This window comes from Rutidosis leptorrhynchoides, chromosome 6 (assembly GCF_046630445.1).
Source record: "Rutidosis leptorrhynchoides isolate AG116_Rl617_1_P2 chromosome 6, CSIRO_AGI_Rlap_v1, whole genome shotgun sequence".
In the NCBI taxonomy this organism is placed as follows: Eukaryota; Viridiplantae; Streptophyta; class Magnoliopsida; order Asterales; family Asteraceae; genus Rutidosis; species Rutidosis leptorrhynchoides.
In genome coordinates, this window is record NC_092338.1 from 304,063,693 (window position 1) to 304,078,911 (window position 15,219).

At 33.9% G+C, this 15,219-nt stretch overlaps 1 protein-coding gene across 1 annotated transcript; it reads right to left on the reverse strand.

The window, feature by feature from the left end:
- Nucleotides 1-299: 299 nt before the first annotated feature.
- LOC139851535 (uncharacterized) lies at nt 300-14,737 on the reverse strand. Its single transcript, XM_071840620.1, has 30 exons — nt 14,659-14,737; nt 13,923-14,045; nt 13,251-13,408; nt 12,789-12,833; nt 12,578-12,656; nt 12,398-12,471; nt 12,191-12,297; nt 11,903-12,085; nt 11,593-11,796; nt 11,305-11,503; nt 11,135-11,209; nt 10,421-10,764; nt 10,134-10,320; nt 9,819-10,047; nt 9,394-9,733; nt 8,813-8,990; nt 8,587-8,727; nt 8,235-8,496; nt 7,748-8,143; nt 6,955-7,415; nt 6,336-6,472; nt 5,696-6,237; nt 5,484-5,597; nt 5,051-5,116; nt 3,349-4,973; nt 2,413-2,692; nt 2,090-2,323; nt 1,454-1,972; nt 952-1,105; nt 300-740 (listed from the first exon to the last, which is right to left on the reverse strand). The coding sequence occupies exons 1-30, from the start codon at nt 14,725-14,727 to the stop codon at nt 484-486; spliced, it is 7,782 nt and encodes a 2,593-aa protein (XP_071696721.1). The 5' UTR covers nt 14,728-14,737; the 3' UTR covers nt 300-483.
- Between the last annotated feature and the right edge of the window lie 482 nt (nt 14,738-15,219).

Consider the following 15,219-nt stretch of genomic DNA (forward strand, 5'->3'; position numbering starts at 1 on the left):
AACGGTAATACTATCAATTTGTGTAGTCTTGTCTTTCGTTGTTATCAAGAAGAGTAATGCTATTGAACATTGTTTGTGTTTTAAGTTTAAAATCAAACAATTCGATGAACTCACTATTAAAATTTCTGTATATAGATGTGTTAACAGGTAAACAAGCTTTGTATGTCGATAATAGCAAGTAAACAAAAAGTTTATGTCCTACACAATAGTAATTTTTTTTTTTTTTTTTAAGTATATAATCTACATTGGAACAAAACTGAAAGTATATAGCTATTGATTAGCTTAAACCCTTGATTCTAATTCCCATGCATGCCAAAACAATTATTGGAATACTTGTTTCTTGTAACACTTTAAATAGAAGAATAAATCATGAATCGTCACAAATAACATAGTAGATAACAACTCTTCTATATCCATAAAAGTCTATAACTAATGTACTAAAAACTTCAAAATTTTGGTTGTTGAATACTATTAATCATTAAATTAATGCATCCATCTTCCAAACTTCATTGTCATGATTTTGCGTTTCTTGTTCTGTTTATGCTTCTCAGCAATCCTAAGCTTCCTTTTGGCATTTCTCATGGGGTTAACGACTGCCATTATTTTCTCACCTTGCCTTCTTTTATCCCTTTTCTCCTTTAGATTTTTCCTTATGTGGTTATAAACTTTGTTGAAATTCTGAACTCCAATTACGTCCCTAATACTATCGCACATCTTTTGCGCATGTTGTTTCGCATCATCTGAAACAAACATCAACTCACTGTCAGCTCAACATTCAACTAAATGGATGCAAGGGTAAAAACGGAAATCATGAAATATAACTACTAATAATTGGTAAAAAAAATGTTGTAAAAATAGTTTTAGGGAAATGGGTCAAAAGTCACCCAAATTGTACTCATGAACTGCCCAATTAACCATATGTCATCTGTAAATACAAATTGCTAATCTTACCAGAGATAACTTTCCCAGCAAATCCCTCGCAGATTTTGTACAACGGAAGGAGCACATGATAAGCGTATGTTTGACCTTCTCTTTGGTCCACAATTTCATTCGTATCAAGAATTCTTGATGACAGTTTTTTAAAGCTTTTGAAGACGAATCTCATCTGCAAATGTAATAATTAATATAAGGTACTCCGTATTTGTTAGAAATAAAAAGCTCCAGAGAATATAACGTTAATCGCATAATTAGTAGATGTTTTACATAAAGGCGGAAATTTCCAAACTTTCACGTTTCAACCCATTTACTTAGAAATGGATCAATTAGGGTTCTATTCGGAGAAAAAAAAAAAAAAACTTTGTTGATAGATGAACAAGTCAAACAAAGTCAATCTACAATAACTACAAGCTACTAGATTGTTTTCATTCAATGATTTAGAATGTTTTTAAAATCATAATAATTACCAGATTAACTATTTAAAAAAAGTATTTATTAAACAAAGAAAAAAACTAACCTGAACTTCCTCCATATCAAGTGCAATCTTACCCATCTTTTTTAGTAGAGAAGATATGAGCAAATACCGATAACTTTCACAATTTTCAAGGTCACAATGACTGTTAAGCCCTGAAGCAAGAGACGCAAACATATTTCTTCCTTTACTTGAATCAAGAATCACAAAAGCTCTTAAAAACATTTCTTCATCTTTCGGCTTAAGCGTAGACCAAAATATTTGTGATTCCCTTTGCTGCCCTAGCATTAAATGTAATTTACTAATTGCAAACTTAACGTTTTTCATAAGACATTGGTTTGCTGCTTCATCGGTAAGTGATGTTTTCAACTGAGAGCAGAAAGCGACTGCTAGCAGAAAAAGTCTACTCGGTCTCATTAAGAAATGATCCCCAAACCATTTATCATCATTTTGATTGTGGGCCGAATTTAGCGCTTTAAAGTACAATGTAAAAACACGGCTTGAGATATTCCGCAGCCAAATGTGTGGATGCAATAAGAACTCGCAGATTAGTTCCCACATGTCCTGCAATTAAATGGAAAATAATAATATTTATTATTTAATAAATTCAACCTACAATAAACCATTTATATCCGGCATGTTGCATGCATCAAGTGAATTTCATGTTATGACGTATGATACCTCGAGATCTTTCCGAAAGAGCAACTCGGGAAATTGCAGTAATATCTTCTCAAAAAGAACCAATGAGTAATACGCTTCTTTCCATAAGGGAACCGTTTCTCCGTTGGATGGAACGGTTTGACCATTTATAGATAAGTTGACCGCAGACGTAAGCATGCGTCTCATTACAATAAAAATGTCATTGATATGTTTTGTAAAATCTTCCTTCGGTACCTCCACCAACAGTCCCAAAACCTACATAAGATATTGTTAGAACCACACACACAAACTTAGACGGAGAATAAATGAAAAACTTTTTCATTTGAAACTTAGACGGACAATACCTGTGCAGCAGCACTCCATAAACCTTGTTTTTCAGCAGAATACCAATTCAAAGTGTAATCTATAATTGGAAGGAGACTTTGTGAGCTGAGACGACCAATCAAACGCTTAATAACAGCACCAGTCATAGATCTAATTTGTTTCTCTGAATCATTCGCTAAACAAACTACCAACTGTAGAAAAAGTTTCTGTGATTGCTTATCCACAAATTCCCGTGGGAACTTAATAATAATTGCATGAAGCATTTCCAGTACAGCTTCTCTTCCAGTCAAGTGCTCGTACCTACAACAACAAAAAACCATCTTTAATTAAGAGTCGAAACTATATGAAAATCACACACAGAACGGGGCTAATTACCCTATGGAAAAACAACTAAAAGAGAGAGGAGTACAAATGTCATTTCTTTAATAGGGTGTGCATCACTTTTTTATGTATATTGATGCACATAAGGAACGTGTAGTTAGTATTACTTTTCCATTAACCAGGGTTGCAAAACTCGGAATTACTACTCGGGGAGTACTCAGCAAGCACTCGGTTAAACATCGTCAAACTCGGTCAAACACTGTCAAACTCGGTCAAAACTCGATTACTCGGAAAATCACTCAAAGTCAGTCAAATATGGGTCAAAATCAGTCAAAGTCAACTTTGGTCAACATCCCAAATACTCCCCGAGTAGCGATTTTTGCAACCTTACCGTTAACTTTGTTCGTCTAGTACTAGTTACATATAAGCAAAGCAGTGGCGGAACTTGGAGCCGACAATAGATGGGCCGAAACCAGTGACAGGGGTAAACACTAAAAACCTTATTTTTTGGTAAAATTTTTTTTTTTTTATTGTAACATTTTTTTAAAATCCGGACGGGGCGGGTACCCCGGAGGGTATAACTAAGTACCGCCACTGCATATAAGATTAAATGTCGTCAAATGCTCATTATTTACCTTAAATTGTCAAACAAGAAGTGGAGATGTTCTTGTTGACGTTTTGCAGAAAGGGGATAATCATACAAAAAATTCAGAAAAATCTCACTGCATTTCTTGCGTATTGATTCAACTTCACTCGTGACCATCAACTCTGCAACTTGTTTAGCAAGATCGTAAATTTCAGTAGCCATAACCTTACGTTTCACAATTTCCTTTAACAAAGAAAGTGCAACGATCGTTGGGTTTCGTTCAAGATCAACAAAAAGTGGAAACTGAAGAAGCATTTGCATTTGTTCTTTTGAAAGTGTCATACTCGTACTTCTTAAAAGATGTGTTAATAACCGTATACAAGATTCAGCTAACGGGGTATTAGCAGTAACGGACCCATGCAGGATAACAAAAAGCGCGCTTTTTATGTTATCGGCTTGCGAATTAAGAGACGGTAACGAAGATTTTATAATAAGTGAAAGACACATGAGAGATTCGGATGTTATATCTTCATACTTGGAGCTCAAGCAATTGCATAACAATCCAACAAACGGGTCAAGATATGATAAGACTTTTTCTTGACTTTCTTTGACTTTCATTATCTTGAGACGATTACGCAATATACTGAGAGCAAATACGGTTATAAGATGTGAACATTGGTTCCCGTTTACACCATCTTTAATCAAACGATAAGTGAAAATTAGAATGTCTTCTTCACTAACAGTCGGATTACATTTAATACCCGAAGCTATGTGTTTCAACATAGTTTCTAACTTTGACTTCAATTTTGGAGTCAACTGCTTCTGAAGATGACGTGTAATGGGTGACATCAGCTTCAACGCATGGGTTTTAAACGTGATGCTTTGCGCGATTAAAGTTAACGTCTCAAATGACTTCTTCTTTCTCGTTTCCTTCATTTTTGAAGCGATTTTTTCGACGTCTTTTTCTTCAGAAACGTCACCAAGTATGTCATTTTCAGCAACGGAAAGAAGCTCGTCTACGCAATAATCGAGCTTCCCAGAAACGGGACCCGCCAAGCATTTCAACAATATGAAATTTAGCGTGTATCCAAGCACATGAAGCTCAAATCCTCTTTTCAAAGTCGATTTCAAAACTTTGAGAATGAAATCAAGATATTCTAACCCTAATTCTTTCAAACAAGCAACAAGCGCAGATCTTGCTTCATCACGAACACTTTCTAAACGGCTTTTCAAAAAATTCGCAATACGGTGAATTATAGTCGGTAGTTGCAACTCCAATACGTTACCGGATAGTAATTTGAATAACTTGAGTGCAACAAGACTAACAGTAACATTGACATTATCAGTATCCAAAGTCAACAACTTTTGTACTTTTGGCAGCACGTTGTCACGCATAGATGTTTGTATATCGGAAATGTCGGTTTCGTTTTCTGCGAAATGGAAGTGGTCGAGTATGGAACATATGAGTCGTAAAAAGAGCTTTTGACTGTCGGGTTTGACTTTGAGTTCTTTGAAGCATTTATTCAAGAGTGCATAGTATTGTTTCCATTTTAAAGAACCAGATATAGATCCAAGGGCCTCGATTGATGCATCTCGAAGATGTTCGCCTTTTCCATCTTTTACTTCAAGTAACATATTGAATAAAAGTGGTATTATCACTTTATCTGTAACGACCTGCACGGTTTATGTAAAAAATAACGTACGGTGAAGAATTTGTACGTGTTAAAAAATGATAATAAAGATATAATTACCTCCGACAAAGAACGGGCACGGATAGCGTTGGAGAAGCGTGACAATGCCCTTCCTCTCATATGCTTCTGTAATCATTAAATCATTAACATTAAAGATTATCGTTGTATCCAAAACAATAAAAAGGGCTTCTACAAACATTCCTTTTTTGTTCTTATTATATGAGTGTGTATATGATTACAAGACTATGTCATTACACTAATAGTTTAACCTTATTCTTGGAGCTTTAATAGACTTGAAAAGAATTTGGTTGCCTTCATACCTGTTTGACCCGGTCAACCCACATGACCCATTTACTTTTCCAACAAATATTTAGCTTAATCTAATTGACTCATTAAAGATAAAACGTAACCCAAATCGACTCATGTCTGTTTAAATAAGCCAGAATTTCCTAGACATAATTTCAAGAGTTTATTTCTACAACCAAATACTGACCTGTACATGAACGATATTGTGAAAGAAATCTTCCTTGCACAGATCATGATACGATGCAAGATCAGACACCTTAGGAAGCTTCAACACCATCTCTTGGAGTAAGTCCATCCACACCTACATATATATAAATAACCAATCCAAAAATCAGTGATAAATTATTAAATTCCAATATAGCTAAACAAAATCAAGAAGAAAATAACAGAATTTTCCACCTTTTTAACGGAGTTTTCTTTGTTCATAGCATCCCCCATGTACTTCAAAATAAAGTTGTTAACTGTGTTCTGAATACTTGCTTTAGTCCAACACCCAAAATTAGATACCAATTCACAAGAAATTATCTTTTGACAGAAATCGACGAAAAGAAGCAAAAGACTATATGCACTGTTCCTCAAAATCAAGTCTTGAGATGACATATCATGTACACAATGTGACAAGATGATTAAAGCATGATCTTTACGAACACTGCAGAAAAACTCTATATTTATTTTCTCATAAGCACCAATTATGACATCATAATCGAGGCCATCGATCTCCATAGCAGATGTAGCACTGAGTTCACGTAGAAGGTTTGCAACACGGACTAAAGATGGGTCATTTTCGGTAAGAGTATCAAGGATACCACAGATAGCCAGCTGTACATCTGACGTGGCATGAATAAGAAGTGGGGAAATAGTATTCAAGATTCTTGAACTTCCTTCATTTCCTAACATCGGTGTCATCTTCTGGATGACATGCAAAGTCTCCACACATGAATCTGGGTGAAAAAGATAAATTAAATGAATTAATAAATTAATTATGACAGAGTTTAACACAAAAATACACACAATGAGATTAAATAGATAATAGACTAACCCCAATCATGAGGTTTTTTGGATAGAGATGGAAGCATAATGTCAATGAATTTTCTCCCGACTGAAGGATCTGTAATATACTTGGGCAGTAACTTGAATATGCTAAGCTCTCTTCCACCAGAAGATTTGAGTGATTTCCTACAGAGCAATTCGGGTTAATAATCAAAGGTGGGAACTTTGGCCCGTTTACTTATTTATGAGTTGATACGGGTTATGTTCTATCTCTAACAGATCAAACAGGTAAAATCAAAAAGATAGATAAAAAAAGGTTTGAACGAACAAAGCAGGTAAAAAGCTACTGAAGTGTATTATCAATGCATACAATCTCCAAAATCATTTATTCAAAAGATTAGATAATTACTGAAATTTATATATTTTATACTAGATATTAGTATTTATTACCAAAAACTTAAATACGGTCACAAGGTGACTTGATCCAACTTGGCAACCCGTTTAATCCACACAATAATAATTATACGATTTGACTTGCACCCAGTTGACCCATTACCACCCAGCCTAACACAACTATTTTGCCACCTCAACCAACAATGAAATAGGGTACATATGCCCAAAACTGTTATAAAACACTACTACACAGGTGTATGTGGATAATAACAAACCTGTTAGCATTTTTGCATGTGTAAAGCTGATGCAAGCTGCAAACAAGCATATCAATATTAGGTAGTAGAAGCCCTTTCACCACACTATCTTCACTTCCCAACTCGTTGTCGAGATGAAGAAGATTCTCAATGAAACTAAGAACACAAGATATAACGGCTTCGGAGGCAGTTGTGACAGTTAGAATTGAAAATATATCTGGGACAAGGTTATTTGCTCTGTGAAACAAAGACACAAGTTCCTGGTTTCTACTCATTGCAAGAAAGCAAACAAATAGTGAACTTGGTTTCTCACTGCTGGCTCCTTCTTGCTTAAAACCATCAATTAAAGGTTTCAAAGCTGAAAAAAAGATGTCCCAGAATTCTACACTAAACTCATGGTTCTTAAATTTGTTCAAAACCAATGATATAATCTTCAAACATAAAGATCTCAAGTCCTTGAACTGTTTTGGGCCAAAGCTGGTCTGCAACATAAACGAAAATTTATTAGGATAAACAAGAAACGAAGCAAGAAACTTTATAGTTTTTATAGAATTTGGATAATCACTTAATCTTAGTTCAAGCACAAACTAATCACGTATGATCATCATTATGGATGGCAAAACGGGAGTCAGGAAAGTAAGATGATAGGTCAAATTACATTTTCTGAGCCTTTCGACCCGTTTAACCCAATATATCTAATTGGTCCATTAAAATAATAAAATCCCAGATCAACCCCTTCATAACAATAAATGGCGTCTATTATTACAAGGTTGCTTAAAATCGCTACTCGTAACAAAACATATAACAGTATTACCATTGCTTTCTGTTCTGTTCCACCGTCTTCCTCGACTACACTTGGTGCACAGCAAGCTAATATGCGAACAACACTTCCCATCAAAGTATCAAGAATAGGATTAATACGTGACTCATCAAAAACTCCAATAATTTCCTCAGTCACGTGTAAAAAGCCATATATCTTCTTTGAAGATAATGACTTGATGTTAGCCATTGTGAAATGTCTCAAAACACTTGAAAAATCAAAACTAGCAGAAGTTTTAGGTGTAGCCCAAAGCAACTCATTCATATTATCATCACCAGATAAACCAGATTGTAATGGCTTAATTAACAAAGCAAAAAACAGAGGAAGCTCGTTGATATCAAGCTCAGCTAAAAACCCAATAACTGCTTTTCGATGGTGCATGCTTGCAGCCTAAAGAAATAACACTCATTCAGTATTCAGTATAGTTTTTTAATAGTGATAAAAAAAGATAATAAATATAATACCAAACAAAGTAACACACCTTTCTTGAGGCAAGTTTTTTTAATTTCCTAACTTTTGGCACAAGAAGACGAATGACTATTGGTACAAGAAAATCACGGTGTTGTTCACTAACTAGACCAGATTCCCTTGATAAACTCCATCTTGTAAGTTCATCTCTCAATGTCTTAGGGTTGACCAGATTTCTAAGATGTTGACCATATGGGACTAAGAATTCATCTTTCCAGTTCAACAGACAATCAAGAACCTTCAACTGCACTTCAGGATCATTCTCATCAAGCAACCTAAACAACAGTTGAAATTTAAACTTTATTTTTCGAAGATCATCATTATTACATCATTAAAGACTACCTGAATTTATAATTTATAACAACCTGTATAGTAAAACTTCCTTGAGAAATTCGCTTCGATAGAAAGATTTTGGATTGTGCATCAGCTTCAACAAGTTCAACCAATCTTCAAGTACACCTTTCCACTCTTTGCCATTAGAAGATTGCAGATTGTATGATTTCACTCTGCAGCATCATAAATAGAGATTAAATATTTTGAACTAAAAATAAAAACTATAATATTTTATAATGATAGATCAGGGAGATTTACCTTGAAAGATCAGCAACATCATACCCCAAAAACTTTAAGAACAGAGGTATAATATGCCGAGATCGTGATTCCGCAAAAGAAACTTTTTGCAAGGATTTGATCAGTAACGACAAAACATTTCGGGACGGAATGTTATCATGTGAAGTAGCAACATACGCGCTGAAACAACTTTGCAGATCTGAAATTAACATACAAGACATTAAGGTGTTGTTTGTTTTTTAAGATGTTTTTGTCTGAAGATCTATGAACCATGTCTGTAAAGAAGATGTGCATGTCTGTAAAGAAGATGTGGTCTGAAGGTATGTACGCTGATTACTGAAAATTGTTTGTTTTTATGTATGCAAAGTAACTTAATACTGTCTGCAGCACTTAGAAGCACATTTCTAAGTCTGCGAGATTGCAGACAGAATAAGACATTATTTTATCTTATGTCTCCAGAAAAACAAATAGTATGCATTAAAAACATCTGTGGGCGCGCAGAGACATAATAAGGTCTACAGACCGAAAAACAAACGACACCTAAGTAAATGTTTGTCCTGAAATAATCTAAAATATTTGAATAGAACATGATTAAATCATACCATCGTGGTTGTCATGTAACTCAATGTTGTCTCTATCTAAAGATTCTTGATGTGATATGAAATTAGTCACACACTTGTCCAGAAAATCGACGCATATATCCCACACGAACGCATGATAATTACTAACGAGGACAGCAAAACATTCTATAGCCGGATTCCATATTTGACTAAACCGGTTATGAAATAAGCCAATAATGGAATTGAAAACGAGAGGGATATGAGCCTTGCATATCCTTCCCGCCAAAATATCCCTCTGTATCTTTGTTATCAATAAAATAACTTTTCTACTAGTAGCTATAGATAGAGTAGTTGCTTCAATTTCAAGCAGTAAATGGAGAACCTGAAGTCAAACAATAATTAAAATTAATAATTAACCTAAATAAATCATTACTTTATGTTTAAGAAGAATTATATGTGGCACATACGTTGTTTTGGGAATCATCAACTATCATATCATTCTCTGAAGGTTGATTACTTTGGGACGTCTCGAAATGTAAGAATTCATAGTGACATAAAATTCTTAACGTGACGTGACGGATTTGTTTATCAGAGTGATACAAGTTTTGAGAAAATATATCAAATGCGTCGATCGCCTTTTCTGCTGTCAATTCTGGATGGTACTCCTTAGGGTGGTCAACTGCTTGACTAGGGGACCTACATTGACCAATCAGAATAAGTCAAATAAAGCAAATATATACAAATCAGGAATTGCAAAAGAAAAAAGGGTAAGATCAATATACCCGTATAATGAATCCAATAAGCCAGCAACTGCAGACAAAACTTGGATTGAGGATTTGTACTTTTTAGCAAAACACATGTATTTATCCACAGGTAATTCTTCATGGGTGAAGCTCAATTTCTTATATGAATCTAAACCAACTCCAATAAGGCTTTCCCAAATCCGTCTAGGCAATGATGCAATCGATCCTAAAATAATAATTACACAAAATTAAAATTACAATAAAGAGCTCGACTACAAACTAATAAAAAGCTTGATTTTGATAAAATGGCTCAATCAAACTCGTACCAGAGTTGACCGTTAAAAGGCGGTCAACGGTTTCTACAAAGTCCATTAGTAAGGAAGGATTAGCTTCGAACTCTCTCATGTAGGAATAACAGTTGATAACTCCCCAAATTCGAGCTAAATCTGTTGTTGTAAACTCAACACGGGATGGTTCTTTGTGTACAGAATCATTCATCTTTTCAATCCAACAAGTGATATTTTTTTTAAGAAGAATGCAAATTCCTAAAATACCCTCTTTGGATGTCTCATCAAATAGACAAGATTCTAGAGACTGTAGTTTCTCAAAGAACTTAATAAGCAGGTACAAAGATTCATCCTCGAAGGGTCCGATTAAATCAGTCAATGAACTGCAAGCCAATTGTAATTGTAAAGATAAACAACAAAGCGTGATTAATTAATTAATACTCGGTATACGTAAACACATCAAAACAAGCAGAGGAGACAATTCAAGTTTTTGAAAAATTTACTAATTAAATGGTCAATTCAGGATAAGTTTCTTTCTACGTGTCACATGAGTAAGCTTAATCAATAGTACAAATTCACATCAAAATAGGTCAAATAGGCCAATGGTGTTTTTTAATGCATTAGTAGTGGTGAACCAAGACAGTAAATTTTTAGGGTAAACCCGCCTTTTTCAGTGCATACTAATATTTACCTGTTTTGATCCATAAAACCAACCTGCCGTTTATGCTACTTCTTAAATCAAGTCATTCTTACCTTACAATACAAGTTCTGAAAGCATGAACTATAGTGGCGTCCTTTGATAATAGCTCCTTAATAAAGGTGATTAAGCTGCTACCAGAAATTAGGACAAGTTATAAAATGAACAAATAAATAGATATATGAAGTGTAAAATACCCAAATTTGTATTAAAACATATTATTTACCTTTTACTCCTATTCTCAAATATCGGAGCCCATTGCATTGACAAGTTACTTATATCTGACACGTGATCATCAAGAATACAAAGCATCAGCTGCAAAATCTTATCAATCACTTCATAAGATTGGTCATCACCCTTCACACTAGGAGATGTTATAAATGTCTCAACAAGCAGTTTAACTAAATCAAGCACAGGTTCGATCTCTGCACATAAAAATAAATTGTGAATATAACAATATAAGCATAAATACAACAAAGATGGTGAAAATAAACCAGAAAGATACAAATCTTACCTATTGCCTTTCGCAAATTATGAATTTGCATAGTGGAAATAAAAACAGACAAAAGATGGCTGATATAAAGCAAATTTCCATTATAAACACATTCGCATATTTGCTCTCTTTCAAGTTGTAACACTAATTTCAACTCTGAGGGATTCAGATCTTCACATAACCGTTGAATGACCGAAATCAAAAGTTCAACAACTGGATTTGAGCCTATACCAAAGTGAAATAGATTTAGAAAAATAATATTAAGTTTCTAGAAGCTTCCATAAAGATCACAAAAACATATGCAGAAAATTTAGAGGGTACAAAAGCATACATGCAGGGTCTTTGTCACCACTTCCAATAATTTCAATGTTGAACAATATTCGAAGCACTTGTTCAGCCTTAGAATGCAACTTTGATGAAAATCCTTTCATAACATAATATAACAACGCACTACTTCCAGATTTTCTAGTTTCCAATGGCTTTGCGACAACTTCGGACACGACTTTCTTGATACCTTTAGTTTTAGATTTGACAAGTCATTAGCAGGTTTTGACAATCATTATCTGTAAAGAAATAAGAATAAAATGTGTTGCACATTACAAAATGTACGATATCCCACCTTTTTTTAGCTGTTCAGGTGGTGCAGCTCTCAATAAGAATGATACAGACTCGGCCATAATTTCCTGAATGTAATCTTTCGGGTAGAACCTTAATTTTTTTGTAACTCTGAGAGAAAGACAAAGAAACATTTTTAGAAATAATATTCAAGTTATATCATGTCACTTGAAGTAAACATGATAAATAAACATAAATACATGCTACTTACTTAAGGATTGGGACAACGTCTTTCATTAAATACTTTTGTAGATACATCATAATATGTGACCAGGATGTAAAAATCTGAACACAGAAATAAACAATTGTTAATTTCTTCTTTGTAAAATATATATTAATATTAGTTAATATGAATCAAAAATCAGAAGACATAAAAAGTTGCAACTTAGACCTGTTCAATTATTTCTGACTCCCTATCGGCACCACTACTGAGAAGCAAAGTCATGGAATCAACAACCTTGGGTATAAATCTGTAGAGATATAAAACACGAGAGTAATTTCATATGTCCCAAAACATTTGAGATAACATAAAGGTTACCCAAGAAAGAAAAAAAAGGAAGCATTTTTGGAAGAAACGAAGATAATAAAGTCATATAACTCACGGAATGAAGTCATCCAACAGATCTCTAGATAACTCTGCTATTAGCCTGCATAAACACAATTATGATTATCACATGCAAGACATGCCTAAAAAACATTTGATTAATCAAGATGTTGTTACTGCTAAAGTTTTTTTTTTTTTTTTTTTTTTTTTTTTTTTTTTTTTTTTTTGAAAGGCAATGTTAGTGGTTAGCTCACGAAGTTAATTCACGAAAATCCCCCCCCCCCCCGAGACTCGAACCCTGGTCTCCTCGAACACCATGTTAACATGGTGACCAATGAGGCAAAGCCCCATTGGCTGTTACTGCTAAAGTTAAATTCTTGTTTATCCAAGATGACATTGGCTTTAAAAATAATGTGTGTCAATAATACAAGAACAATTCCACAGCAAGAGAATTCAAAAATTAGGTGATGAATAGAGATGTAAATAAAATAAAGATAAGAATGTAAAATTTATGATATACCTAAGGATAGGTTCAAGTGATAGTCTCCCTTTCATAACCAATCTAGAAAGAAGATTCTCAACTATGATCTTCTTTTGAATGATAATTTGTGGTAATGACTGTACCAACGGCAACATTTCCTCATAAAACGATATAAAATCCTCAGCGGTGTTCAGTTCCTGGATAGACAGTAGATAAAGCTGTTACGAAACCAGAAACAGAACATATGTCTCTTCTAGTATAATGTTTTCCTGGTGCCAAAGTTTCAAGTAAAGGGATAAAAAAATTATACGGCCAAATACATGCCTTTGTAAAAGCAATAAGTGAAAAATTAGTATGCTAGAACATCCCATATTAGAAACCTTTGAAGTAATTTAACATCCCACTCAAGCTACCATGCTATGATGCACAATAAAACAAAAATCAAGTTCATATATGGCTTTACAATCAAATTCAAACAAAAGTGAGGTACTAGGAAACGTGATGCAATCAGATTTCTTAGCATAAAAGTTTATCAACATAGAGATCCTTAAATACATAAAATTTTCTATGCATACTCGCGAAGCAGTAATACAAGGCTCCAACTTTTATCTATATAGATCCTAGATATATAGACTACATCTACAAGTGTTAAATTGTTCACTACATGCTGCTATTACAGCTAAGTCTGAAAATTTTAGAGTAGTGACATACCCTCCATTCAACAAGACAATCGCGGAAAAAAGATGAGCCTGCTGAGGGCTCTTGCTTGAGAGGAACAAGACTTCGAAAAACATCGACGTCGATATCTTCTACACGTTGAGAGAAGGTCTTGAACTGTAAAAAAAGGATTATTCGGTGTCAAAAACATCATCCACAGTTAATCATGTCAAACTTATATAACATACTTATTTAACAAACTATCAAATAAAAATTCCAACAAATATATTAGTAAAAGAAGCTAGCTTATACCTTTAAAACGTGTACTTTTAAAAAGCCTTAAATCTAAATTACATTTTTATTAATGAGTTAACTAACTACCAAAGTGATTTTCTATATTATTAATTAATATACATGCAGTGCAAATACATAATCAAACAAAAGTTAATATGAAAACCTAGACTGGAAATAGTTGAAACTAACATTTGGTGTAATATCTGTAAGATATGAGACATTTTGATGCTAGCATATTATTAAAATACGCCCTTTTTACACCAGAAAAGTGTAAGCAAACTAAAAATTCAATGCATACACTGAGATACTCATGGAATTGAATGCATATACATAAAACATCCAGTAATCCATCTAAAGACAATGAGTATTAATTATTTCCCACGGTTCTTACTTATATTTGAGTGTGATTTAATCCTATCTCTTTATTTCACTCTACACATAATTATAAATAAGTATATACAGTATGTGCATATATAAAAACTCGAAAGATACGTACCACAAAACGTTGTCTTCCAGCTCCCTTGTTCAACGATTTAACCGCCTGAGCCTGAGACTGTGTCGCCATTATCGTATACCAAATCTGTCAAACACATAACATACGTTCAAATCGACTACTTCAATCAAATTTCAAATGTTCAAATTTCAGTAATTTAACTTTGAGCTTTTACAATAATATCATTAATAACATAGACAAGTCAATTGATTACAATTGTAAATATCAACAAATAATAGCAATTTCTAATCAGCACATCGGTTCCGATGTATATTCAGTAGAATAATATATTATGCAAACATATAAATAATCCGTAAAGGAAATATAAAAAACCTAGTGAGACAGAAGAAGCGGCTGAAATTCGATGATATTTAAGTACTTTATTAGTCAGGCCAGGTCGCCGGAACAACGCCGGTTAAATTAAAGACGGCCTGAGAGGAAAGCCAGAAAGAAGGGACTTGGAAGTGAAATATGCGTGTTAGAGTTTAGGGTTCTACAATTTATAGTTTAACTGGTTAAAATGAAAATAGTACTCCGTGACATTGTTTATCTTTTCCTAAGTTT